The 27,027-nt window shown below is 53.7% G+C and overlaps 1 protein-coding gene across 1 annotated transcript; it reads right to left on the bottom strand.

Annotated features, from left to right (window-relative positions):
* Nucleotides 1–6,819: 6,819 nt before the first annotated feature.
* On the bottom strand, nucleotides 6,820–14,871 carry LOC142002466 (uncharacterized). Its single transcript, XM_074978608.1, has 3 exons — nucleotides 14,747–14,871; nucleotides 13,582–13,783; nucleotides 6,820–8,965 (listed from the first exon to the last, which is right to left on the bottom strand). The coding sequence occupies exons 2-3, from the start codon at nucleotides 13,769–13,771 to the stop codon at nucleotides 7,302–7,304; spliced, it is 1,854 nt and encodes a 617-aa protein (XP_074834709.1). The 5' UTR covers nucleotides 13,772–13,783; nucleotides 14,747–14,871; the 3' UTR covers nucleotides 6,820–7,301.
* Nucleotides 14,872–27,027: the final 12,156 nt, after the last annotated feature.

The raw sequence follows: 27,027 nt of genomic DNA, 5'->3' as shown, positions 1-27,027 counted from the left end.
GGCAGCAATACTGCTGGACTGTTCTGCCACAAGGGTTGAGCAATTCTCCCACCTATTTTTCACAGATCCTACAGCGGGATCTTGCTGACATCACTTTCCCCTCCGGCTCTACTCTCATTCAGTATGGAGATGATTTGCTGCTCTGCAGCCCGTCCCTCGAGGCATGCAGAGCAGACTCAGTTACATTTCTCGTTGCCCCAGCCAGAAAAGGGCACAAGGTGTCTAAACAAAAATGTCAACTCGGTCAGCCAAAAGTCAGGTATTTGGGGCATGATCTCTCAGCTGGCAGCCGTCAGCTCTCTGATGACAGACTCCAGGCGATCCTTTCTGCCCCTAGACCTACTACCCCTTTGCAAATCCCTTCTTTCTTAGGCATGGCTGCTACTGTAGGCAATGGATTCCTCACTTTTCTCAACTAGTCAAACCACTCCAGGACCTTACTCGAAATGCCACCCCCACTCCCATTCCTTGGGGCCCCCAGCAAGCACTGCTTTCGCCTCATTAAAACAAGCATTAGCGTCTGCTCCTGCTTTGAGTTTACCTGATTATTCCCGGCCTTTCACTTTGTTCTGTCATGCAAAGGAAGGATGTGCTATGGGTGTGCTGGTTCAGAAACATGGTGAGAAATGCCGCCCTCTTGCTGATCAAGGTACCTATCTCGATTCTGTGGCTGCTTCTTTCTCTCCTCGCCTTTGTGCAGTTGCAGCTGCAGCACGAATTTTAGAGCCAGCAGAGCCTTTGGTTTTACAATGTCCCTTAACATTGGCTGTTCCTCACTCAGTGTCTGAGTTGCTCCTGAAAGGAAAAACTCAGCACCGTTCCAATGCTCATCCTGTTAAATATGAACAGCTCCTTTTTGCCTCTCCTAACATTTCAGAGGTTCGTTGTGCCTCTTTAAATCCCCCTACATAGCTCCCCACACCCCTCGAGGGGGAGCCACGTGATTGCTTGAAAGTTGTTCAGGCTGTCACTTCTCCTCCACCTGATCTCTCTGGAACCCCCTGGGACAATCCTGACTTTCTACTGTATACAGATGGTTCTTGCGTTTATAATCCTACTGGTACCTTAATAGCAGGCTATGCACTTTGTACTGTTTATGATGTTGTGGAATCTGCTCCTCTGCCTTTTGTCTCATCTGCACAGGTGGCAGAGCTCATAGCTCTCCCTTGCACCTGTCATATCGCAGGAGAGGTTTCTGCCGCTGTCTATACTGACTCCCGGTGCGCTTTTGGTGTAGTGCGTGATTTGGGCACGCTATGGAAACAGTGAGGTTTTCTCACCTCCTCTGGACACGCTATAAAGAATGGCCCTTATGCAGCTGCTCTCCTAGATGCTGTACTTTTACCGTCTGCTCTGGCTATTGTTAAGTGCACAGCTCATTCTTCTTCCTCTGACGAAGTTGAAATAGGGAATGATACGGCCAATCGGGCTGCCAGGGCAGCTGCCCCATGTCCTCCTCGGGCTGAAGCATTGTACCCCTCCCTTCTGATGCCATCTCCCATGCCCTCCCTGTCGGAACCAGCCCTCCTGCAAGACCAAGCCCCTGAATCGGGAAAGCAGGAGTGGAGATTGGCAGGGTGCACCCAGACCACTTGTGGCACAACTTTGACGGCCGCATTATTGCCCCAGTGGTCCTGTTACCTCACCTGGCTTCCGTACTCCATGGGTTGTCGCACGTTAGCAAAGGGGGGATGGTAGCAAATCTAACACAAAACTGGTTTGCTCCCAAATTCTCCCAAGTAGCCCAAGACTACGTTCTGCCTTTCCCTGTCAGCCAAGCCCACAACATGGGCAAACCTGTAAAGACAGTTCCGGCAACCAGACCCCCGCCTTTAGGACCGTTCCTGAATTTGCATATGGACTTCATTCAATTCCCTAAATGTAAATCCTTTCAATATGTAATGGTTATTGTTTGTTTGTTCTCGGGGGAGGGGGGGGGGGGCGCGGGTAGAAGCCTATCCATGCAGGAACCTGATGCCATCACAGTGGCTAAAAGATTTCTAAATCACTTCATCCCATCCTGGGGAATACCCCTTGTGATCTCCTGTGATAGAGGTACTGACTTCACTGGACAAATCGTTCAGAACGTGGCAAAGTACTGCTCCATCCGACAGGCGCTATCCTGTCTGCAACACCCAGAGAGCGCGGGAGCAGTGGAAAGACGAAATGGGATTTTAAAGAATAAACTCACCAAAATATGTGAGGACTCTGGTTTAACTTGGGTAGAAGCTTCTCCCGATTGCCCTAAAGAATATGAGGGCCACTCCTAACCAAAAAACTGGACTTAGTCCTAATGAGATTGTGTGTGGTCGGCCTATGAGACAGCTGAGCAGCCCAGAGATTGACCAGGCTGACATCACACTTGTCAAAGGAAGCACAGTTAAGTAGTGTCAGGAACTTATGAGGTGTGTGCAGTCCTGTCATTCACAGGTCAAGGACGCTTTCCTGGAGGCCCCGAACCATGCCATAAACTGCAACCAGGAGATTGGGTCTGTGTAAAGGTCCACCAGTGAAAGACTGCCCTGGAACCCAGGTGGAAGGGCCCCTACCAAGTCCTTTTGACCACCCATACCGCTGTAAAGTGCAAGGTACTGCCCACCTGGATCCACGCCTCTCACTGCAAACCAGTTCCAGCTCCTACAGAGGCTGGTCCTGAAGAGGAGCGCCACAGACCCGGTACCAGCAATCCAGGTCTAGAAGTAGACGAGGATCAGGGCACGCCTGGTACCCGCAATCCAGGCCCAGAAGCAGACGAACCTGAGGGACCAAGACTACGGTATCAACTACGACCCAGGAAACCTGCCACAGATAGGTGAAGAAAGTGACGAAGTCCTGAAGAACAGCCAAATGGGGCTGGCCAAAGAAATCCTGCTGAACTTATGTTTAGTTTTGTTTTTAATACCTGGTAGCTATAGCTGATATGGCTTAAATACGGTTCATTAAAAGCATAAACCAAGTTTCCCTAGAATTTAATACGTCAGATTGTTGAATATGTGCTCATAGTCCTGTACATTCAGAAGGAGGGGTCCCAATGATTCCAGCCCTACTAAATAACAGTCAGATGAATGGCACATGGTTTGATGAATTGGGTCAGAATGGCACACGGTATGATAAAGAGTTTATTGGCCTAGGGTATGTCCACCTAGCCATAACCTCAGTTGGAGAATACTGCTGGACATGCAATGGCACAGGAGCCCACAGAATCACGGAGCTGGAAGGGACCCCAGGAGGACATCTAGTCCAGCACCCTCTTTCAAGCAGGATCAACCCCCACTAAGTCATCCCAGCCAGGACCTTGTCCAGTCGGGATTTAAAAGCCTCAAGGGATGGAGAATCCACCACCTCTCTAGGCAACACATTCCAATGCTTCACCACCCGCCTGGTGAAGTAGTTTTTCCTAATATCTAACCTACACCTCTCCCTCTTCACCTTCAGACCGTTACTCCTTGTTCTGCCATCTGACACCACTGAGAAGTTTCTCACCCTCCTCTCTAGAGCTCCCCTTCAGGAAGCTGAAGGCTGCTATTAAATCACCTCTAAGTCTTCTCTTCTGTAAACTGAACAAGCCCAAATCCCTCAGCCTCTCCTCATAGGTCTTGTGCTTCAGCCCCTCAATCATTTTTGTTGCCCTTTGCTGAACCTGCTCCAGCAAATCCACATCCTTTTTATATTGGGGGGCCCAAAACCGGACACAAAATTCCAGATGTGGCCTCACCAGTGCTGAATAAAGAGGCTTAGATTACTTAGAGATTTAGATTACTTCTCTAAATCTGAGAGTGGGGAAAAGCAAGTGTGAGATAAGCACTGTCCAAAATGGGGTTTGGTATAAAAGTAACACCTGGGAAAAAAATAAAGGCATCTTTGGGTACTACATGCAGTGGATGATGAAACCCCAGTGCGATAAAGCCTTAACAGCTAAGATCAGCCATTACTTCATATGTGGCTGAAGAGCATATAAACTCTGTCTATAAACTGGAGTGGAACCTGCTATACTGGGGCAGCCTTCCCAGCCGTTTGGGTAGTAAACCATCTTCCAGGTGGAAGGGTCTGAAACTACCGAGAGATAACAAGTGAAACGTATTGAGGAGTCACGACCCCAGGTTTGGGTGTGGCCTTTGCGCTGAAGGAAACCTGGAGGAAGCTTTCGAGAAAGTAGCCAATGCTACAACCAAAGCCCTCCAAGCCATCGATAAGGAATTAGGAGAAGTTAGGCAAATGTTCCTCCAAAACCGAATGGCCCAAGATTACATCCTAGGGAGTAAGGGCGGGGTTTGTGCCGTGGTGGGAACGGAATGCTGTGTGTATATTACAGACACCGGCAATAAAGTAGAGGAAGATGCCTCAGAAATTGAAAGGGCTGTGATGAGCCTGAAGCAGGAGGAAAGTTGGACCCTCTGGGGTTGGTTGGGAGGTTGGATTGGACATGTGGGAACTTAATTTTGCAAGGAATAGCATTAGTATTAGCAATAATCCTTTGTGCTTATTTTTGTTTCTTGCGAATCAAATTTCATATTTCCTGTGCTCTAAAAGGAGCCAAACAGGCTCTTACCAGCAGGGAAGTGGAGCTAATGATTTTAAGGCATGATGAGCAAAGGAAAGAACAGGAGGTGTATGTAAATACTTTAATGAACATGTATCTATGAAATGGTTTCTGAGATAGCCTTTTTAAGGCTAAAAGGGGGGAGTTGTGGAAACCATCTTGTGTAAGAAGCCATTTCACATCCCTTCTGCACGTACACAAGAGCCTGCGCTTTCCTGGACCTGTTTGGGAATGGCGGGAGGCTCTATGGAATGTGTTAACGCACTGTTTGGAGTCAAGACTCCAGCTCCCCGGTACCTGTTTCTCTTTGCTGACAACGGTTTCTCTTGGAGAAGTGAGTTAAATTGCCTCTGACACTGGGCTTTGTTTGTGTGAGGGTATAAAATACAAGCGTGAGCTGCATCAAGCAGCCTTGCTGGACTTGGTTTTACTAGTGTCCAGTTTGGCTCATCTGTTGCCTTACTGAATTCAATAAAGCTGAATGTTAGCCACCTAAACACAGAGAACTCTTGTACTTCAACAGGCTCCTCAAGGAAGTCATTTTGAGGCACTTGGAGGAGGGGAGAGTGATCAGGAATAGTCCGCATGGATTCATGAAGGGCAAGTCATGCCTGACCAATCTGATTAGTTTCTATGATGAGAAAACTGGCTCTGTGGATAGGGGAAAAATCAATGGATGTGATTTATCTTGACTTTAGCAAAGCTTTTGATATGGTCTTCCGCAATAGTCTTGTCAGCAAATTAAGGAGTGTGGATTGGATAAATGGACGGTAAGATGGATAGAAAGCTGGCTAAAAGGTCGGCTCCAGCGCGTAGTGATCAACGGCTTGATGTCAGGACGGCAGTTGGTTTCAAGTAGAGTTCCCCAAGGTTCGGTTCTGGGTCTGTTCTGTTCAACACATTTATCAATAACCTGGATGAGGGGTTGGATTGCACCCTCAGCAAATTTGCGGATGACACTAAGCTAGGGGGAGAGGTAGATAGGCTGGAGGGTAGGGACAGGGTCCACAGTGACCTAGATAAACTGGAAGACTGGGCCACAAGAAATCTGATGAGGTTCAATAAGGACAAGTGCAGAGTCCTGCACTTGGGCCGGAAGAATCCCAAGCATTGTTACAGGCTGGGGTCAGACTAGCTTAGTAGTAGCTCTGCAGAAAAGGACCTGGGAGTTGTTGTGGATGAGAAGCTGGACACGAGTCAACACTGTGCTGTTGTAGCCAAGAAGGCGAATGGCATCAAGAGGAGCATTGCCAGTAGATCCAGAGAAGTGATTATTCCTCTTTATTTGGCTTTCGTGAGGCCCCATCTGGAGGACTCTGTCCTGTTCTGGGCCCCAACATATAGGAAGGATGTGGACACACTGGAGAGGGTCCAGCGAAGGGTGACAAAAATAATTCAGGGGCTGGAGCATATGACCTGTGAAGAAACGTTGAGGGAGTTGGGTCTGTTTAGTCTGCAGAAGAGAAGACTAAGGGGGGACTTGATGACAGCCTTCAACTTACTGAAGGGAGGTCGCAAAGAGGCTGGAGAGAGGCTGTTCCCCGTGGTCACCGATGGCAGAACACGGATCAATGGTCTTAAGTTGCGGTTGGGAAGCTCCAGGTTGAACATTAGCAAAAACCTTTTCACTAGGAGGGTGGTGAAGCATTGGAATCGTCTACCCAGGGAAGTAATGGAGTCTCCATCCCTGGAGGTGTTTGAATCTCGTCTCGACAGAGCCCTGGCTGGGCTGATCTGATGGGTTTGGTCCTGCCTTGGGCAGGGGGCTGGACTCGATGGGTTTTTAGGTCTCTCCCAGCTCGACTGTTCTATGATTCTATGACCACACAGAAAAGAGACAATCACCACATGAGAAAGGGGTTGGCTGCGGATGCCCCCTCTCCCCCACCCAGAACTATCCCAGCCGTGAGCATCCCACCTCCAGGTGCCCTTGGGGACAGCTGCAGCTCCCGCCCCATAAGTTCATGCAGGGACACAGCTGGCTGTTCCCCTCCAACAAGGAGTGAGGAGAAAGTGCATATTTGTTGCATTCCTCTCTGGCTGGGCAGTGCAGAGGACCAATGACCCTGGCCCTGCCCCACGCGAGAGACATACACCGCTCCCCTGCTTGTACCTGCTGGAGCTGCAGCACCCAAGCAGAGGTGCTTCTCACCTGGGCCCAAAGCTTCTGCGGTGAAAGGGGGCTAGGACAATTGTCTCTCCCCAGAGTCCCCATGCACTGACCCCCCTCCGCTCCAGAGACACCCAAGAGCAACAACTCAAGTGAAGCATTTTCAGTTTATTTAAGAAAAAAAGACACCAAAAATTAATCAAGTTGAGGTTCTGAACACCAGTGTGTCTAGTTCTTTTATAAAGGAGCATGGGTTAATGTAGGAAGAAGTAGACTTTATTGTAGTTCCTTGAATGGCTCCATAACACCACACCCTTGAGGAATGAGAAGCAGTATGTTAGTTAATGTGGTTCTCACTGACTTCTTTTTGCCCAGTGGCCCAGCTTCAAAAACAGTGACAAAGAGAGAGTTACCGGATTTCTCTCCTGTGTGAATTCTCTGATGATCAATTATGTCCGAGTAGCCACTGAAGGTTACCCATGTGAGTGCAGTCATTCGGTTTCTCTCTTCTGTGAGCTCTCTGATGATTGACAAGGTGCAAGTGTTCCCAAAACTTGTCCCACACACAGAACAGCTGAAAGGTTCCTCTCTGCTGTGGGTTCTCTGATCTGTAAGATTTTACTGCTGACAAAAGCTTTTCCCACAGTCAGATCAGCTGAAAGGTTTCTCTCCAGTGTGGGTTCTCTGATGCCGAATAAGATTTGAGAGCTTACAAAAGCTTTTCCCACAGCTGGAGCAGGTGAAGGGTTTCTGTCCTGTGTGGGTTCTCCTATGTGTAACAAGGTTTGAGCTCTGTGTGAACCTTTTCCCACAGACACAGCAGCTATAAGGTCTCTCTCCTGTGTGGATTCTGCAATGACTGTTAAGACTTGAGGAGCATGAGAAGCTTTTCCCACAGTCAGAGCAGTGGAAGGGTTTCTCTCCAGTGTGGGTTCTCTGATGATAAATAAGATCTGAGCGCCGACGAAAGCTTTTCCCACAAACAGAGCAGTTGAAGAGTTTCTCTCCTGTGTGGATTCTATGATGAGCAACAAGGGTTGACCTTTCACCAAAGCTTTCCCCACACTCAGAGCAGATGAAGGGTTTCTCTCCTGTGTGGCTTCTCCTATGATTAACAAGGCTTGACCTATGTCTGAACCTTTTGCCACAGTCAGGGCAGTTATAAGGTCTCTCCTCTGTGTGGATTCTGCAATGACTTTTAAGGCCTGAGTGCCACAAGAAGCTTTTGCCACAGTCAGAGCAGCGGAAGGGTTTGTCCCCGGTGTGGGTTTTCTGATGCTGAACAAGATATGAGCGTTGACTGAAGCTTTTCCCGCAATCAGAGCAGAGAAAGGGTTTTCCCCGGGTGTGGATTCTCAGATGTTGATCAAGGCCGGAAATGTCACTAAAGCATCTCCCGCACTCAGAGCAGTTGAAGGGTTTCTCCTCTCTGTGGATACTCTGATGTCTGACCAGGTGTGCACTCCTGCTGAAGCTTTTCCCACAGGCAGTGCAGTGATAGGGTTTCTCTCGTCTGTGAATCATCTGATGAGTGAGAAGGTTTGAGTGTCGCTGAAACCTTTTCCCACAGTCAGAGCAGTGGAAGGGTTTCTCTCCAGTGTGGGTTCTCTGGTGATCAATAAGAGCTGAGCGCTGACGAAAGCTTTTCCCACAGTCAGAGCAGCTGAAGGGTCTCTCTCCTGTGTGGATTCTCTGATGAGCAACAAGGCTTGGCCTCCGACGGAAGCTTTTCCCACACTCAGAGCAGTGGAAGGGTTTCTCTCCTGTGTGGATTCTCCTATGATTAACAAGGTGTGACCTGTGTCTGAACCTCTTCCCACAGTCAGAGCAGTTATAAGGTCTCTCTCCTGTGTGGGTGCTGCAATGACTTTTAAGACTTGAGGACCATGAGAAGCTTTTCCCACAGTCAGAGCAGTGGAAGGGTTTCTCTCCTGTGTGGGTTCTCTGATGATTAATAAGACCTGAGTGCAGCTGGAAGCTTCTCCCGCAGTCAGGGCAGACATAGGGCTTCTCTCCTGTGCGGATGCTACAATGACTGTTAAGACTGAAGCTTTTCCCACAGGTTTTCTGTTGTTCACTCTCTTTAGTGTTTCTCACACCTATGCTTCCATGGCTGGAGTTATCCTGCCCCTGCCCTGCATGGTTTCCCTGCTGTCTTTCTGGGCTATGCTGACTCTCACAGGTCTCTCTGTGCTCAGGGCTCTGAGAAACATGACCTTCAGAGCTTCCCAGGAACATCCCAAAGGAGGCCACTTGCTCTGGTTCTTCCACCTGAAGATTCTCCTCGTCATTCTTGAGCAGCATCACCTCACCTGCTGGGACATAGAGAGAACCAGACAATGTCACCCTCTGTGCTGAGCTGAAAGGAAACAGAAAAGGGGGAACGCAGCCAACAGCTGATGGAAAGATTGAAATAACATGAACTGAGCTGCTCCTCCTTCCTCACAACCCTTCCCTAGAGGAGGGACCCCAGCCCTGCTCCCACCCTCTGGCTGGAGCTGAAGACAGGCTGAAGGGTCAGTCACTCTGGATGAAAAGGCCCAAGTGACATCTCGGAGGACACCGAAATTGGTTTCTGAGTCACTTTAGCTCACTGCTCACCTGTGTGGGGCGCTGATGATCTCCCCTTTCTCAGAGCCCTGGATATCTGGGACCCCCAGCGCCTCCCCTCGCTCCACCCAGGAGATCACATCACCTTTGGGAAATCCTGCTGCACTCTCAAGCGTACAACTCAGCCTCCCTCTTGACCTATTCCACCCCCCCCGCCGATCCCAGGGCAGGACAGGACCACTCAACTCAAACAAGACACTTGATTTGGTTGTTTTTGTGGATAAAACTAACACAGCTATGCCCAATGCCTGGCACCAGGCAGGCACTGAACTTAGCCACATGGAGTGGGAACCCATCACACCCAAGAAAAAACCTGCACAGATACAGACACCATCTTCCTCGCCAAGTGCAAATGGATGGACGTCCCACCCAATGGGCTGAAGGTGGAAAAACTCACTGCAACCGACACACTGTACGAGCTGTGTCGAGAGACTGGTCACACACTCCCACAGACCTGAGGAACCACCTGTTCAGCATCCTGTGCAGCAAACAGGGAAACATCACAAGGAGCTCTCAAGTCTGGAGCTTCTCCTAAAAAAACAACCTTGCACACAAACGTCCATGTGGCTGGACTTTACTGAAAGGAGACAGGAGAGTTACAACGCACACTGCTCTTCTCTACAGGACTGTAAACTCTCTCACCTCCTACTTGCTGCATAGGGCCACAGTAGTGGTACCCTTAACTCACCCGGCAACATTGTCAATCTATCAAACCACACACTCAGCCTGGCAGAGGAGTCTGTACTATCTCAGAGGTTCTCTTTGTGCCCAACCACGCCCACAAACATGACACAGTTCTGCGGGGATCTGGAACCCTGCCCCAGTTTTGCCAGGAATACTTTCCAGGAACACTTTTGACAAGACTCTCAACAGCCCTACAGGCACCGTCACACCTACAGCACAAGAAGAAGAATTGTGTGTGGAATCCTTCCTGGCAATCACAACGACAGACTGGATCGATACCTAGAGCGCTTCCGCTTCTGTGCACAGGCAGAAATTGTGGCAAAGTGACATCGCTTGTCCCATGACCTCAGCCGTGCGCAATGCAATGTCACCCATAGCCTCAGAAACAGCTCTGGCATTGTCATCCAAGAGGCTGGCAAAGGAGCTGCTGTTGTCATCATGAATAGGTCAGACCATGAAAAGGAGACTCCCAGGCAGCTCTCCAATACCGCCTTCTACAGGCTACTGTCCTCTGATCCCTCTGAGCAGCACACACAGAAACTGCACCGTCTGCTCAAGACACTCCTGACAAAAGCGCAGGAACAGATCTACACAGACACACCCCTAGAGCCCCAAGATCCATAAATCTAGACATTCTGGAGGCACCATCAGCTCAGGCATTGGCGCTCTCATTGCAGCCTTGTCCAGCTATGGGGACTCTCTCCTCAGACCTTATGTTACCAGCACTCCTAGCTGTCTTTGAAACACCACTGACTTCCTCAGGAAACTGCTATGCACTGGTGATCTTCCTGAAAACACCATCCTGGTCACCATGGATGTCGAGATCCCTTATACAAAAAAACAGACATGAAGATGGACTTCAAGCTGTTAGGAACAGTATCCCTGATGATGCCACGGCACAAGTGGTGGCAGAGCTTTGTGACTTTGTCCTCACCCACAAGTACTTCAGATGTGGAGACAATTTATACCTTCAAATCAGTGACACTGCAATGGGCACCCGCATGGCCCCACAGTGTGCCAACATGTTTATGGCTGACCTGGAAAAACTTCCTCAATTCTCGACCCCTGGTGCCCCTCCTCTACTTGAGCTATATTGATGACATCATCATCATCTGGACCCACGAGAAAGAGGCTCTTGAAGAATTCACTGTGATTTTGACAGTTTCCACACCACCAAGAACCTCAGCCTGGAATGGTCCACACAAGAGATCCACTTCCTGGACACTACTGCGCACATAAGTGATGGTCAGATAAACACAACCCTATACCAGAAACCCAAGGACCGCTATGCTACTTCCATGCCTCCAGCTCCCATCCAGGGCACACCACACGATCCATTGTATACAGCCAAGTACTAAAGGTACAACCACGTTTGCTCCAATCCCTCAGACAGAGACAAACACCTTCAAGACCTTTACCAGGCTTTCCTGAAACTACAATACCCACCTAAGGAAGTGAAGAAACAGATTGACAGAGCCAGACGTGTACCCAGAAGCCACCTGCTACAAGACAGGCCCAGCAAAGAAAACAACAGAACACCACTGGCCATGAGCTTCAGCCCCCAACTAAAGCCTCTCCAGTGCAACATCCATGACCTACAACCCATCCTGGACAAAGATCCTTCACTCTCAAAGACCTTGGGAGGCAGGCCTGTTCTTGCCTGCGGCCAGTCTGCCAACCTTAAACAAATTCTCACCAGCAAGTATAGACCACAGCACTGTAAATCACAAACCAAACCTTTCAACAAACCTCAGCGCCAACTCTACCCACCAATGACACCACCACACCTGCTAAACCGGGGTTGTCAGTTCAATCCTTGATGAGGCTATTTAACAATTGGGGCAAATAGATGCCACAGACAGTGCTTGGTCCTGCCAAGAGGGCAGGGGACTGGACTTAGATGACCTCTCGAGGTCCCTTCCAGTTCGAGGAGATGTGTATCTCCACTTATATTTTAATTTTATTTGAACCAGAGGAGCTTATTCGCCTGCACATCTAAACTGGACAGTCTCTACGTAAAAGAATAAATGGATGCAAATAAGATATCAGGAAAGGTAACATACAAAACCTCCCGGGACACTCAAGAGCAGATTTAAAAGTAGCCATCCTGCAACGCAAAAATGTCAAAAGCAAACTTCAAAAAGCAACTGCAGAGCTGCAATTCGTTCCTTTTCTTGTGCTTGTATATTTTTACTGGCCTCTGGAATTTCCACGTGGTGCATCTGGTGAATTGGGCCTTTGCCCACAAAAGCTGATGCTCCAGAAAATCTGTTCATCTATAAGGTGCCACAGGACTTCCCTGTGTTTTTGCTTGACTCAAAACGTGAGCTCTGTGACAGCTGGCAGGGCCAAAACCGAGGCCCCCAGGCAGGGCTCAGACTGCGGATGCCACATGGTAGGTCACTAGAACTTGGGGAGAAAGGCTCTGGCTCCACAAGGGCTCTGTCCACAAAGCTCCTGGCTGGGGCCTGGTTCCTCCGGCTCTTTGGCTCTGATGCACTGCTTGAATCAGCAGGAGGCAGAGGAAGGTGTCTGAGCAGCGAGGCGAGTCCCGGGCTGGCTGCTTCAGATCCTGCCCAGGCTCCTGCTCTGCGAACCCTGCCTGCCTGCGGCTGGGTGGGCCCTGCCAGAGACCCACAAGAGCTGCTACTCCTGCAGCCAGCCATGGCGGTGTTTGGCTGTGCTGCTCTCTGGGGGGGTGTGGCTGTTGTTGCAGCTGGGCTCCCCCTCTGCTGTCTCAGTTCTACTCTGCCAGCAGCAGCTTCTCTGTGTGGTTTAACACTTTCCTCCTGCATCAGGGGCTTGCTGCTGACTCACGTTCCAGCCGCACCCGGTGCTGTTTCCCTTGGTGCAGGAAGGCGACTGGCAGAAGTGCGGCTGGAGGGTGTTAGTTACAGCCCCCATCTCCGCCTCCCCCACAACCTCCTGCTGAGATTCTAGCTGCGCTTTTGCCTTCACAGTTTTACTACTCACTGCCCAGGTTTGGCCCCATTCGGTGTCAAGTGACCTAACTGGGCACCTCCCAACCATCTTCAAAACCCCCCAATATCAATGCAGGCCAAGGACGCTGAATGAGGTGTGTTATGAGACCTACGGGGAGCGACACTGCATCCAAACTGGGGCGCATGTTACTCATAACCGGTTTGCCCTGTATCTGGTACCCACCAGTGACTCCTGAGAGAGCCATCTACTGTACATGGGAGAGCTGGTGCATCTGTCTGGGAGTTTGTGTTTCATTATTCAAGAACTCCCCCTAAACGGTAAGAGCCAGCGGGGTGCAGCACGATGGCCCCAGGGGTACCCTGCAGGCATGAAGAGCAGCCGGACCCCGCCCCACAGCTCTGGTACCTGCCGTTCCTGCCTGGACCCCTCCACTCACACCTCCAGCCAAGGCAGATGGTGGGAAGCACAGGGAGACCTGGGCTATGGGAAGAGCAGCACCATTGCCATGTCCCTGAACCTGCTTCCCCTGGGAGGGGCTGTGGAGGGGAGAGTCTCTCACAGAGGAGCCAGTGATTCCTGGGGCTGACACTCCTGATACTGGGGACAGGGGCAGGGAGGAACCCTGAACCAAGCCCAACCCAGCTGCCACGGAGCCCACACAGCCTCTGATACCCCCGGGGACAGGATGCCTCACCCAGCCAGCGCATGGTCTGGTAATTCTCCTGCATCACCTCCCTGTAGAGGGCTCTCTGCCCTGGGGCCAGCAGCCCCCATTCCTCCTTGGAGAAACACACAGCCACCTCCTCCCAGGTCACTGGCTCTGCCGCCACAGCCATATCCTCGCTCTGTCTCTGCAGGTCTGGGACTGCTCTGGAGCCAGACATGGGGGTCTGCACCTGGTAGGGGAAAAGGGCCATGGAGACACTTTAGACAGGGCTGGAAGCAACTCCGCATCTCCCGGCTCCCCACACTCACTCCCTGGGGCAGATGTGGTGCATATGGACATTTGGGCAAATACTCGAGTCTCGCAGAACCACCTCACACAAGTCAGATCCCAAATCCGTCCTCGTTTCTCTCCGGACACGGCCTGAGTTCCAGCACTGCTGTGCACTGGAGTGTGTCCCATGGAAACGTCATGTGGTTAGTGACACAGCACAGGGACAAGCCCGGAGGAAGGGAGCAGCTGAAGGGACAATGAGGATCACTGAACTGCACCGCGGGGGAGCACAGGCACCGTGCGACAAGCGCCCGGCCCCACTGGGGAACCAGGAGGGGATGGACACAAGCTCACCCAGAGCTCTCGGATCCCCAGCGGGGGGGGGGGGGGTGCAATGGATTCAGGACCCCAAATCACTGAGGGGGACAAGGGAGAAGAAAACCAGGCAGGTGCAGAGGCCCTGGGGCGAAAACAAAGGAGCTGGGGGAGAACCGAGCACAGAGCCCACAGCACCCACTGGTCCCTGCGGGGTGCAGAGCCCGCGGGCGCCGCCCAGAGACTCCGCCTGGAGGTGCGAGTGGAGCCAGGAGCGAAAACCGGCCCCGAGTCACAGCCTGCCGCGGCCGCCTCCGCCCCCCTCCCCTCCCCGGGCGCCGGCGAGTGCGGGGCGCTGGGGCGGCGCCTCTTTGCTCCCCGCGGGGCCCAGCGCCGCGAGCCGCCCGCAGCACGAGGCGAACCAGGCGCCGCTGCCGGGGGAGGTGGGGCGCTGGCAGGGCCGCGCGGGCGGCAGGACGAGACGGAGCGGCCAGGACCAGGGGGAGGGGCTGGGGCGGGGGGGGGGCCCGCACCGAGCGTCCCAGAGACAAACGGGGGAGGGGGCGGAGTCACTTACCGGCCCAGCCGGGCCCCCCCCCCCACTCACCAGGTGGCGGCTCCCTGCGGGGGGGCGGTCGGGGGCCTCCAGGCAGCGGCAGCGCGTGACCCAGCGGAGCGGCCGCAGGAAACTGGCTCCTTGGAATTGACGTCGGGGAAAGGGGCAGGGGAAGTGACGCGAGAGGGAGGCGGGGGCTGAGACGGAAGTGACGCATGGGGGAGGGGGCGGGCTGCAGGGGTGCAGATGTGGGGGCGTTTCTCCCACTCACAGGCTGTGCGGGTAAATCTGTCCGCAGCAGGCGGCTGCCCCCGGTCTGGCTCTGCGCCTGCGCAGCGGGAGACGGCTCAGTGGCAGCTGGTCGCTCCAGCCACCCCCCACATCGCGGGCTGCGTCAGGGGCGAGCACCAGCCGGAGGGGGAGGGGTTTCTGTATCGAACCTGCCAGGGGCTCGTCCTGTGTGTCCCGCCTCTTCCCGCCCCCCCTCTCCCATTGGTCGAGCTGCCTGTCAGCCCTGCCTCTCCCGCTCCCATTGGCCGAGCTGCCTGTCAGCCCTGCCCCCCCCGCTCCCATTGGCCGAGCTGCCCGGCCCCACCTGTGCGCCCGGCTCCGCACTGGCCTCCCGCCGCGTATCGCTGTTGCTCTGAGTCATCCGCGCCCTTCACCCGCCCCGCCCCAGCGCTGCGCGCAGCCCCCGCTGTGCTCCCCACAGCCCCAGAGGGGAGCGAGTCTGTGCTGGCCCCGCCCCTCGCCCCGTCTGTCCGGCCCCGCCCCCTCGCCCCGTCTGTCCGGCCCCCAGCAGCTCGTCCCGGCCCGTGTCTGTGATTTCCCCGCGGGAGTTTGTTCTGTGCCCCACGTGGTCCCCAGGCGGGCAGATTTCCTGGGCTGGGGTCAGTTCCCCTCCGGGCCCCTCTCTCCCGCCCCGAGCCTGGATTGCCCGTGTCAGGGGCGGCTCTTCTCTCCGCCTGCCCGCCCGCCCGCAGCCGGGGGCGCTGTCACCGGGCACCGCTTGGGGGCGTCTTGTGCCCCAACACTCGCAGCGGCCCCGACTTGTACCTGTCCCGGTGCGGAGACCCCCGTGTGTGAAACCCCCTTTTTAGTTCCCACTCCCTGTCCGTCACTGACATACACACGCGTCCTGCAGCGCTGGGAAGACTCACACGTGTAGGGAGTGCGGCGCCAGGAACGCAACGCTGCTGCAGGCTGGGAGGGGTGTGTCTGCCAGAGCTCATCTGCATGGGAATGCAAAGAGCGCGTGTGTGACACCTGTCAGGCAAAGCCTCGTGGGGAGCGAGTCAGCCCTGAGATCTGGTCCCCTGTAAACACGTTGTTGTAAAACCACAATTTATGCTGACACTCAGTGTGGGAATTGTGAGACCTCACCAAGGCTCTGGGTTGTTGTGGGGGTCAGAGCAGTCGCCATCGCTGTGTAAGACATTGATTACACAGGGCTCCTTCTTTTAAAGCATTGTAAAGAACTGGAGAAGGGGTACTAGTTGAGTCTGCTGGTTGAGAGTCTTTTTTGTGTCTGTGTTCTGGTTCTGGTTCTGTAGCTATAAGTTTGTCTTGACTAGTTTTCTCTACTTGTTGAAAGGTGAAGCTGGATACTATAACATCCATGAAACCTTCTCCTGGGAGTATTAATAGCTGAAATCAGAAGGGGGCAGCGGGAGCTACACGGAGCTGAAATCACAGGGTTCAGCCTCAGGGCGATCTCCAGCAGTGTGATTGGTAAGGGAGCAATGACTGGCAGGTGGCCAGTAGGACCAGCAGTGGATGACAATGGTGACTGGTGGGCAGCAGGTAGGAGGAGTGGTGCATGATGGGGGGCTGCTGGAACGAGCAGCGGCCGGCGGCTGGTAGGAGGAGCAGCCAGCTGTGTGCTCTGGGTCCAGGACTGCACCGCGAGAGGTACATCCTGTAACTGTGTGTGGGGAAAGGGCCAAGAGCCCCAGCAAGAGACTTGGTTCTGTAGCATATGGAGATGGGATCTCGTTTTAGATATCCGGCGTCTGTCACTGTAACCTTGGGGTGGGTTATGGTCATTAAATAAGCTGTTTCTAGGTTAGACTCTGCGCTTGTGGGCGGGGGGAGAACCTCCTTACAGGCACCCAGCATGTGGGGTGAAATTATCCCAGGCCACTGGGTGGGGGCTCGAGCTGGTTGGTTGTGTCCTTGACAGGAAACCCCCCAGGAGCTGAACCGGGCCCTTCTGGCAGGCACCTGGTATTAATAGAAGGGTTACATAAGTGGGGTCTCATCTGGGATGTCTTTTGCTGGGTAGTACCTCTTGCAAGCACATATATACACACCATTGCAAAAAGCCCAGTTCTGTTGTTGCAGGGGAACTTATAGTTTGTGCCATGGCTGGCCGTATGCTAGAAGACTGGTGTGAGGAGTTGAGTATCGATGCTCGGAATTGTATATTAGTATTGGGGATACCTGAGGGTATGGAAGATGGCCCAGTTGAGGCCCTTCTAACAAAAGCCATTGATTCTCTAACGAGGTGTCACATACGGGGGCGTGGACCTCAAGTAGAGGACAAAGCCTCTGTGGTGCTGTGTGAACTGCCAGTGGCTGTGGACTCTTTGCAGATCCCAAGTGAGATAAAGACTCCCATTGGAACATTGAAAGTTGTGATCACCAAGGCCTTTGCAAGGGGCCCTGCCTCACGTGCCGGGTTGAGGAGAAGATGAGCGCCTTCTTGGCACAGGAAGGAAAGACTATGGCAGACGTGTGGAGTTTACTGAGTGTCGAACCATCGGCCCCTGGCCCTTCAACGGCTCTATGGTGTCAGCACGCTGCAGCCAGGGGGCGGGCTGCATGCAGATTAGGTGTTTTAATTAGGTGTTTCTAGTTTTAAAGCTGAATTATCAGGTGAGAGAGGTTTTGCTTTGACCAGCTAGAAAGAGCTGCAGGATGAAGAAAGTAGGTGTACTTGCCAATCTGTGAAAATCTTGTTGTGATGCTCACGTTTGATGCATTGGGCTTAGTCATTGTGATGTTTAAAAGTGTCCAGTTGGGTGGGCTGTGTAAAATTGTTAAAACATTGTATTGCTTCTTGGTGTTTTGGCTAAGATCAAATATAGAATAGCTGTTATTGGGAAGAGAACTGTAAAGGTGGGGATTTCTAAAACTATTTTTGCAAAGATAAGGAGATTTTGCAGTCAGGTGTTTAGTAGCGCCAGCATGAAGACCACCATGGTGAATGCCGGCAGCAGCATGAACTGTGGCAGTGATCCTTTGTTTCCAGGTTTGCTGTGTGATGAAGATCTTCAACAGACAGTTCCCTGAGACTCAGAAACTGCTGTCTCTGCAAAGGAGACTCTTGTAGAACACGTTTCGCTGGACCAGGGTTGTTCTGCTCCCCTGACGAAGATCCCAGTTGCTGCTCCAGACTTTCTTGCTTCAGACGGGATGGCAGCCGGAGGATCCCCTTTGGATGCAGATGCTGCCTGTTCTTCTGCTGCTCCTTTGGCATCTCATCCAGACCCAGGAGCTGCCCTGTGCCTCGCTATCCCCAGAGGAGCGATCGCCGAGAAATCCCCTCTGCTGGACTTGCCTCTTGTCTGTTCCACGTTGCCTCTGGACCGAGAAACTACTCCAAGCTCTGTCACCCCAGGAGGATCGGCCACGGCAGTACCCCCTCCGTCAGCTGGGTCTCCTGCTTGCCGTCCTACTGCCCCCTTGGCTGCACTTCTGGATCCGGAGGCTGTTCTGCGCCCTGATACCTCAGGAGAATCAGTTGTAAAGGGACCCCTCCCACTGGACCTACCTCCTGCCTGTTGCCCTGTCACCACTCCAACAACAACAACCCTGGACCCGGGAGCTGCTCTGTGCCCTGCTAACCTGGGAGGACCAATTGCTTCGCAATCTTCATTGCCAGACCTGGCTCCAGCGCCCACTGGCCCTTGCAGTGCCGCCCCAGTAGCAGAGTAGGTCACTGGTCCGGAGCCTCTGTATCTAGACTTCCCTATTCCGGATCACACCCTCCTCTGCCCGGACTGCTTCCGCTTCCGTGGAGTGCGGACACTGGGGGCCCTTAGCAAGCACGTGCGAGCGGCGCACAAGAAGAGAATCGCCTTCCGTTGCGGGTCCTGCCACGAGCTTTTTGATACACAGAAGCAGTGTAGGCGGCACCTGCTCACCACCTGCCGAGGCCATAGTGCTCGTGTCCCCCCCACGGTTCCGATTCGTCTGGTGCCGACAGCACCTCTTCCAAAGGAGCACCTGCTGCAAGCTGGAGTCATCCTCCAGTCAGACCTGAGCTCCCCTGCTGTGCGATCCGTCGCTTCCATCCCGCTATCCGGTTCCTCCACCAACGTCCCAGAGGTACGGGCTGCCCCTGTGTGCTCCAGCCAGGCTGTGAGATCTAGTTCCTCGCTCCCTGCTGCTACACTGGGGACCAGCCCGCCCTCGGGGATTCCCATCCTCGCCTCCGCTGGCCAGTGTGCACCTCCATCGCTGATTGTCCAGAACCTCTCCGACCGCTTGGACCAGCTCCTTTCCCGTGTCCGGAAGACAACTGGTTCATGTAGGATCAGTGCTTCTTCGCGGGTGACCGAGCCTCGACCGTGTACTGGCAGACCCAGCCTCTCTCCGCAGACTGCTGGTCAGAGGTTATTGGCTGCCCTGCACGACTCTTCCCTGTGCCCCTCCTCAGCCTTCACTGGGATATCCGCCAGATCTTGTAACGGTGCTAAGAACTGCTCCTCTCGGGTCCTTTCCCGGCCGGATCCCTCCCAGAGGAAGTCCAATAACCACCCCCGCACTCTTGGCGTATCTGAGGGTCTTAGTTCTGGCCTTAGATCCCCTGATGCTGCAGCTTCACCACCGGAGTCCCCCGCTGCAGCGCCTAGCCAAGCTGGCTGCACCTCCGCGAGTCCACCACCTGCCGTGCCTGAACCTGAGCCCACATCTCATCCAGAGGGTAGGCGCACCCGCAAGCGGTCTGCCACGGCGTGGCAACTTCTTTGGTTACAGGAGTTGGCGGCTGTCGGTACCTATGAGGACCTAGTAATTATCACTGAGCGCCTGACACAAGACCTCTCCGCAGGCATAGTTGATGGCCGTAAGCGCCACCAGGAGGTTGCCTATCATCCACACCAGCCCATGATCCCTAGACTGGCCCCTGGCAGCAGGGCTGGCAGACGAGGGGACGCCGGCCACCAGGACAACCCGGTCACCGCCACTCACCTCCAAGGCCTCTATCGCTCTGACCGTCGGAGGGCTATGAGGGAGATCCTGGAGGGAGCCCTGATGCACTGCTCCGTCCCTGCAGAGGAGCTCCACTCCTACTTCTCGGCCGTCTTCGAAGGGGGGCCTCCCCATGACCAGCCAAGGCCAGTCTGCCTCCCCCAGCTGCCGAGGATCCATGCCGATAACGCCCTGGATGTGGATTTCATGCCCCATGAGGTGCTGGTTAGACTGCAACGGACTGCAAATACGGCCCCAGGAAAGGATGGCATCCGGTATTCCTGCCTTAAACAACATGATCCCGGATGCTTGGTCCTTGCTGCCCTTTTTATCGCCTACAAGAAGTTGCGGCGTATCCCGGAGGCCTGGAAGCGGTCAATGACCGTCCTCCTTTACAACAGGGGCGACCGCGATGACCCTGGCAATTGGAGGCCCATCACGCTAAGCAGCACCCTTTACAAACTATATGCCAGCTGCTTAGCTGCCAGGGTTACAGATTGGGCAGTTAGCGGCGGTGCTCTCAGCTCCGCGCAGAAGGGCTTCCTTTCCTGTGAGGGCTGTTACGAGCATAACTTTTTGCTCCAGGCGGCCATTGCGGAGACGAGGAGATCCCGGGGCCAGTGTGCTGTGGCCTGGCTGGACTTGGCTAATGCCTTTGGCTCCGTTCCTCATCAGCACATTTTCGATGTTCTCGCAGAGTTTGGGATCCCAGACAGCTTCCTGATCATCCTCCGTGATCTTTTTAAGGACTGTGTTATGACCATCCGCGCTGCTACTGGAGAGACCGCCCCCATGCACATCTATCATGGCGTCAAGCAGGGTTGTCCTCTCAGCCCGATTATTTTTAACTTGGCCATGGAGCCGCTTTTGTGGACCATCTCCAGCAGTGGGGACGGGCTGGACCTCTTCGGCGTCAGGGTTGATGTGCTGGCATACGCGGATGTGATGGGGTTCTGGGGTCCCCCAAGCTCTGCACCCTGTCCGCAGGCAGGAGAGTCTCTCACTCAGCAGGAGAACAGCGGGTTTATTAGCCGACAGGACACAGCATCGTACAGAGGAGTCAGTACAGCAGGCAGAGACAGCCAGTCAAATCCATGTTGAGGAGAGGAGGCCCCGAGGGGCCCCCAGAGCTGGGGCCTGGCCGCCTCCTTTGTCTCGCTCTCCCTCAGCCCAGACTAACTGCTTCCCAACTCCCAGTTCCAATTCAAACCCCTCAGGCTCCACCTCCTCCTTTGTCTGCAGTACAAAGGTGTTACCTGTTCATCAAGGTTACCCTCAGCAGGAGCCCCACACCCTCTGTGAGCCACTCACACACACACAGGTATCCCCCACTCGATCACATCTCTCCCCCCTTCCAGACCGAACTGAGCGGGGTCACTCAACTGGTGACCTGGGGAAGTTCGGGGCTCTCCCCTCGTGACAGGGCATCGGCTGTACCCTCAGTGCTCCCCTTGATGTGCACCACCTCCACATTATAGTCCTGCTGGGGGAGGCTCCAACTCAGGAGCTTGGTATTGGCCCTTTTCATGTGATGCAGCCGGGCAAGTCCCTTTAGTTCCCTTGGGTTGGTTGGTCTCGCTGCTTCGGCCCCGGTCCGTCAGCCACGTTCTCAAGTTGGGCGGGCAGAGCCCATACAGATGCTGCAGCACCAACAGATCAAACAGGTCTTTTGTGGTCTGGGTCCTGCCCCATCTGACCACCAGTCCATACAGCTGCTCCAGCCAATGTCTGGAATTCAGTTACAGTCCAGTAACGGAAGGTACAAATGCTTCCACCCTTGGCATTTAGCCAGACCACCCAAATGGCTGTGTGCCTCAGTTTCCCCTTCCATGCCACACAATAGGTTTGGAATGTTCCTTCTCATGTCAGAGGTTGCAAGACTAGTTACAGGGAACAATGGTGACATTTCAGAGTTACAGACTCCTTCAACATACGATTCATGCTTCTACATCAATGTCATCATGTCACATGGCTCTTTTCAAACATTCAGTGCATGGTACAATTCTACAGCTTTTGGTAGCAGCACCCCTTGGTTACAGCAGTCAGCGTGAGTAACAGAACAAACCCATTGCAACTGTACATTTACGTTGCTCTTTGGTAGACCACAACTTTTGTGTAACCCCCTTGAGAATCTGGTATTTTGGGGATAAATGGCTGAGGCCTTTCTTAGCACCATCAAGTTCTAATCTTCTCCCTTGCCCCCTGGGGTGGAAATCTGATCTCTCTGGGTGTGCCCTCCCTTCTAACAAGACCTGGGCCATTGATGATCTCAGGGAGACGGCCCCCTTCCTGCCAGTCTGGAAATTTGCAAACCAAACTGCTTTCTGAGAGTTGTTTTGTGAGTCCCAGACGCAGAATCCACATGAAGGAATCCCTGTTTATCCCTTACTGGCCCACCAGGCCCACAGCTCCTTCGTCCTTCCACCTCCAACTACTGCCTCCCCATGGAATCAGAAGTCGAATCCAGTATGAGAATCTGGAGATGGGGAATTGCTGGAGCTCTCCTGCATCCTACAGAGATTGGCTGTGCAGCTGTTTTACTTGGTTCTCACAGGGCTGCTCACATTCCCTGATAGTTTTTACTTTACTTGCACCAGCTTCCAATTCCTGAGAAACTTTTACACTGCCTGCTTTGGACCCTTCCAGAGCACAGCCAGTGGTTTCACACTCAGGCAGGTCCTGGCCATCAGGAGCTGAAACAAACTTCTCCCCAGGCAAAGGGCTGCTCTGGCTCTTACAGACATGCACCTTTCCTGTTCACTCTCCTTCACCTCACTCCCATTTTCTGCAGTCCCCACAGACGGGTCAGGAAAAGTTTCAGGGAAATTCTCTTCCTTAAGAGCTTCCCCAAACAATAACTCACCCCTGTCTGCCTCCACGGGGGCACTGTTCCCTTGAGCCACAACCAGCTCCTGGGTTTCACCTACGCCCAGGATCACTTCTGGCCCATTAGGCAGATTCCCACGTAATCCCCCTCCAGGCAGACAGCCAGTACCACCGGACAGAAGGTTAGGATCCCTTTCCTCCCTTCTGCTACCAGCTCCTTTATCTTCATCAGTCAGCGTAACTCCATTGCCCGTCTGTTCTTGTGTCCTGGCGAGAGGATGACTCTGGTAGGACAGAGTCCTCTCAACCCCTCCCAGTAACACCTCAGCATCAGGCAAAGAACAAGTACCAGAATCGTCTGGTCTCTGGGATTCCCTGATGATACTAACTGGATTAGACCAAGTTAAAGCATCATTCCCCCTGAGAGACACAGAGGTAGGCCCACTTCCCATCTGGGCTTCAGCTGCCCTCAGATCCAGCTCTGGGATCTTGGCTCCATCTCGAGCCCCCACAGGCTCAGGCAAAGGATTCACTTCCCCAGAAGCAGAAGCACTTTTTTTTGCACCAAGGACCAGTGTCCTTAGCAGGGATACCACTGCCCATCCCAGAGCCATTCCCTCTGCTCCAGCCCCCATGGCTGAATTCAGAGACACACCTGGAATGCTCTTTTCTGGTGGATCCTTCTCCAGCCACCCTAGGCTGGGGAATCCTCCTCAGACAATGGACTAGTTTCCTCATTGGCACCTTTTCCAAACGCAGGCTCTGCTCTCTCCCCAGGCTGCTGCTGCTGTTCAACACAGACAGACAATGGGAGACACTCTCTCCTTTGTCCCAGCCCCCCGGCTGGTCTCCACACACACACAGAAGGTGAAGCAGCTTCTCTCACAGACAACTTGCCGTTCCCAGTGGACGAGCTGTTTTCCTGCACAGACACACAGGCACCTTCCTCGGCCCAGGCCTGGAAAACTCTTCGCAGGTCTGTCTTGGCCACTAGTAGATGATGGGTTGGAATCGCTCCTTCCCTCCTTGAGCTGTGGCAGGCCACTCGGTTCAGAGCTCCATGCAGTCCAGGGTTCCCTGCCCCGATCCGGGCTCACCTCTGCAGGATTTTCCTTAACCCTCAGCTCTGCCACTGCACGTTCACACTGCCTTGTTCAGCTTCTTTAATCTCGATTCGGTTTCCAGGTGCTGCCACTTCACAGCGGAGTTGCTCAGCGTGGTTGCAGGCTCTCAGGCTGATGCCCTCTGCACCCCACGCTTCCTGGAAGAATCCCTTCAGTGTGCCAGGCTTCTTGCGGGTCACAAGCTGCCCGGGGTTAGGCCGTAGGCCCCTCTGCCCTCTGGGACCGACTCCAACAGACTCCCAGCGGAACTCCTTCTTCAGTGTGACAGCCGCTCTCAGGGACCATGAGCACCCTGTCTTGGGAAGGACTCATTCAGCGTCAGCCTCCTCAGGGGTCACTTGTTCCTGGGGGTTGGGCTCTCGGCCCCTCCACCTTCTGGGACCAACTCCAACAGATTCCCAGGAGTAACCCCTCCTCGGGTGTGACACCCCCTCTCGAGGACCACAACCGCAGTTGCTTGGGTTCAGCCGCAGGCCCCTCCGCCTTGGGGAACTGCACCTCACTGCCCTTCAGCACACCTGGGTCTCGCAGGCCCCACTTCTTCTGGGGCCCCGGTCACTTACTGCTGGATGCTCCATTCTCGGGGTGCAGAACATCCCACTCCTGACACCAGTGTGATGGGGTTCTGGGTTCCCCCAAGCTCTGCACCCTGTCCGCAGGCAGGAGAGTCTCTCACTCAGCAGGAGAACAGCGGGTTTATTAGCCGACAGGACACAGCATCATACAGAGGAGTCAGTACAGCAGGCAGAGACAGCCAGTTCAATCCATGTTGAGGAGAGGAGGCCCCGAAGGGCCCCCAGAGCTGGGGCCTGGCCCCCTCCTTTGTCTCGCTCTCCCTCAGCCCAGACTAACTGCTTCCCAACTCCCAGTTCCAATTCAAACCCCTCAGGCTCCACCTCCTCCTTTGTCTGCAGTACAAAGGTGTTACCTGGTCATCAAGGTTACCCTCAGCAGGAGCCCCACACCCTCTGTGAGCCACACACACACACAGAGGTATCCCCCACTCCATCACAGCGGACGACCTGGTCCTGATGGCTGACAGTGATGAGGCTCTCCAGCGAATGCTCCACATCGCCGGTCTGGCTGCCAAATGGATGGGTTTGCACTTCAATGCAAAAAAATGCGCCTGCATCCATGTCGACGGCAGCCTGAAGACACTTGCTAGGCCCACCGTGTTCTCTGTCCAGGGCCAGCCCATGATCCCCCTGGAGGAGGGCCAGTTTTACCAACACCTGGGCACCCCGACGGGGGTCCGGATCCAGGGCACGCCTGAGGACACCATCTTCGGGATTTTGAAGGACGCCGAACGCCTCGATGATTCCCTCCTCGCACCATGGCAGAAGATCGACGCACTCAATACATTCCTCATCCCACGCATCTCCTTTACCCTCCGTGGCTCTGCGGTCGCCAAGGTCCCCTTGAATAAAGCAGACAAGACCATCTGTCACCTGGTCCGGAAGTGGACATATCTCCCCCCAAGGGCTGCCACGGACATAATTTACATCTCCAACCGGCAAGGAGGCGCTAACATCCCGCGTATGGGGGACCTGTGCGATGTGGCATCTATTACCCATGCCTTTCGTCTCCTGACCTGTCCGGACCCGAGAGTGCGGACCGTTGCGGAGAATGCCCTGAGGGACACGACACGGAGAAGGATCGGCAGAGCTCCCACTGCTCAAGACCTGGTCACCTACCTGAGCGGCTCCCTCGAAGGCATATTCGGGAGGGACGGAGGCGACCTGTCATCTCTCTGGTCACGTGCCCGTAACGCCTCCCGCCGCCTGGGCAAGTGGATTGGCTGCCGTTGGGTGTGGAGTGAGGAACGACGGGAACTGGACATCCTCATCCACCGCATTGCCACTGAGGGTCATACCATCGTCACCCCGTCCACCCGGACCCTGCTGGAGCGCCTGCTAAAAAAACACCATTCGCCACCAATATGCCGAGGCTTTGCGGAAGAAACCTGATCAGGGGAAGGTGTTTGACGTAAGCAGCCGCTCGGGTGCCAGTAACCACTTCCTCCGGGCTGGCAACTTTACCTGTTTTGCGGACTGGCGCTTCATCCACCGAGCGTGCCTTAATTGCGTCCCGCTCAACGGTGCTGTCCGCCACGGGACCCGCGATAAAAGGTGCAGGCGTTGCGGATATCCACTGGAGACTCTTCCCCACGTCCTCTGTGGCTGCATGGTGCATTCGGCAGCTTGGCAGCGCCGCCATAACGCCATCCAGGACCATCTGGTGAAAGCGCTGCCTCCGACCCTTGGATCCGTTACCGTAGACTCTTCCATCCCTGGCACTGACAGCCTTCTGCGGCCGGACATCATCGTGACGAACGAGTGGTCTAAGAAGGTCCTCATCGTGGACATAACGGTGCCCTTTGAGAACCGCATGGCGGCCTTCCGCGATGCCCGGGCCAAGAAACTACAAAAGTATGCCCCGTTGGCGGACACCTTGCGGTCCCAGGGCTACTCGGTGGAGGTCCATGCATTGCTCGTGGGGGCATTGGGTGCCTGGGACCCCCTGAATGACGAGGTACTGGAAGCCTGCAAGGTCAGTCGCTATTATGCTCGAATGATGCGCAGGCTGATGGTGTCTGATGCCATTAGGTGGTCCAGGGACATTTACACAGAGCATATCACGGGCCATCGCCAATATTCTGACAGGTGATTACCAAGCTCCTTTGTGGGTTTTTTTTCCCTTATTTTATCTATTATTTTTATTTTTTTTCTTATTGTAATTTATTATTTATTTTATTTTATTTTATTTTATTTTATTCTCCCTGGCACTTAATGGGTCGGGGAGTTTTATGTTCAAAGACTTCTCTTTTCTCAGGGACTGGCCGATAAGCCGATATTGTTTATTGTCTATTATCTGTAAAATACTCCCCTTTTTGATTTTCCCCTAGGGATTGGGATTGATCCAAAGGCCAATATCTTATATTGTCTGTTACTTGTAAAGTATTTTCGCCTTTTTCTTCTCAGGGTAGGGATTGGGGGAAAGGCCGATATTTTATATTCTCTGTTATTTGTAACTGTGTTTTTTTGTCTATCTGAGACTAGATGGGTTTCTTGTTTAAGTACTAAGATACTGTTTACTGTATATTACGCTCCATAACCTGTTCTGGTTTCTCAGATGATATATTCTTGTGTATGTTAATTTGTGATGCTCCTTGCTGTATTTGAAACA

Source organism: Carettochelys insculpta, chromosome 27, assembly GCF_033958435.1.
Source record: "Carettochelys insculpta isolate YL-2023 chromosome 27, ASM3395843v1, whole genome shotgun sequence".
Lineage (NCBI taxonomy): Eukaryota > Metazoa > Chordata > Testudines > Carettochelyidae > Carettochelys > Carettochelys insculpta.
Note: the sequence above shows the minus strand (reverse complement) of the source record. Positions and strands in the feature narration are given on the sequence as shown.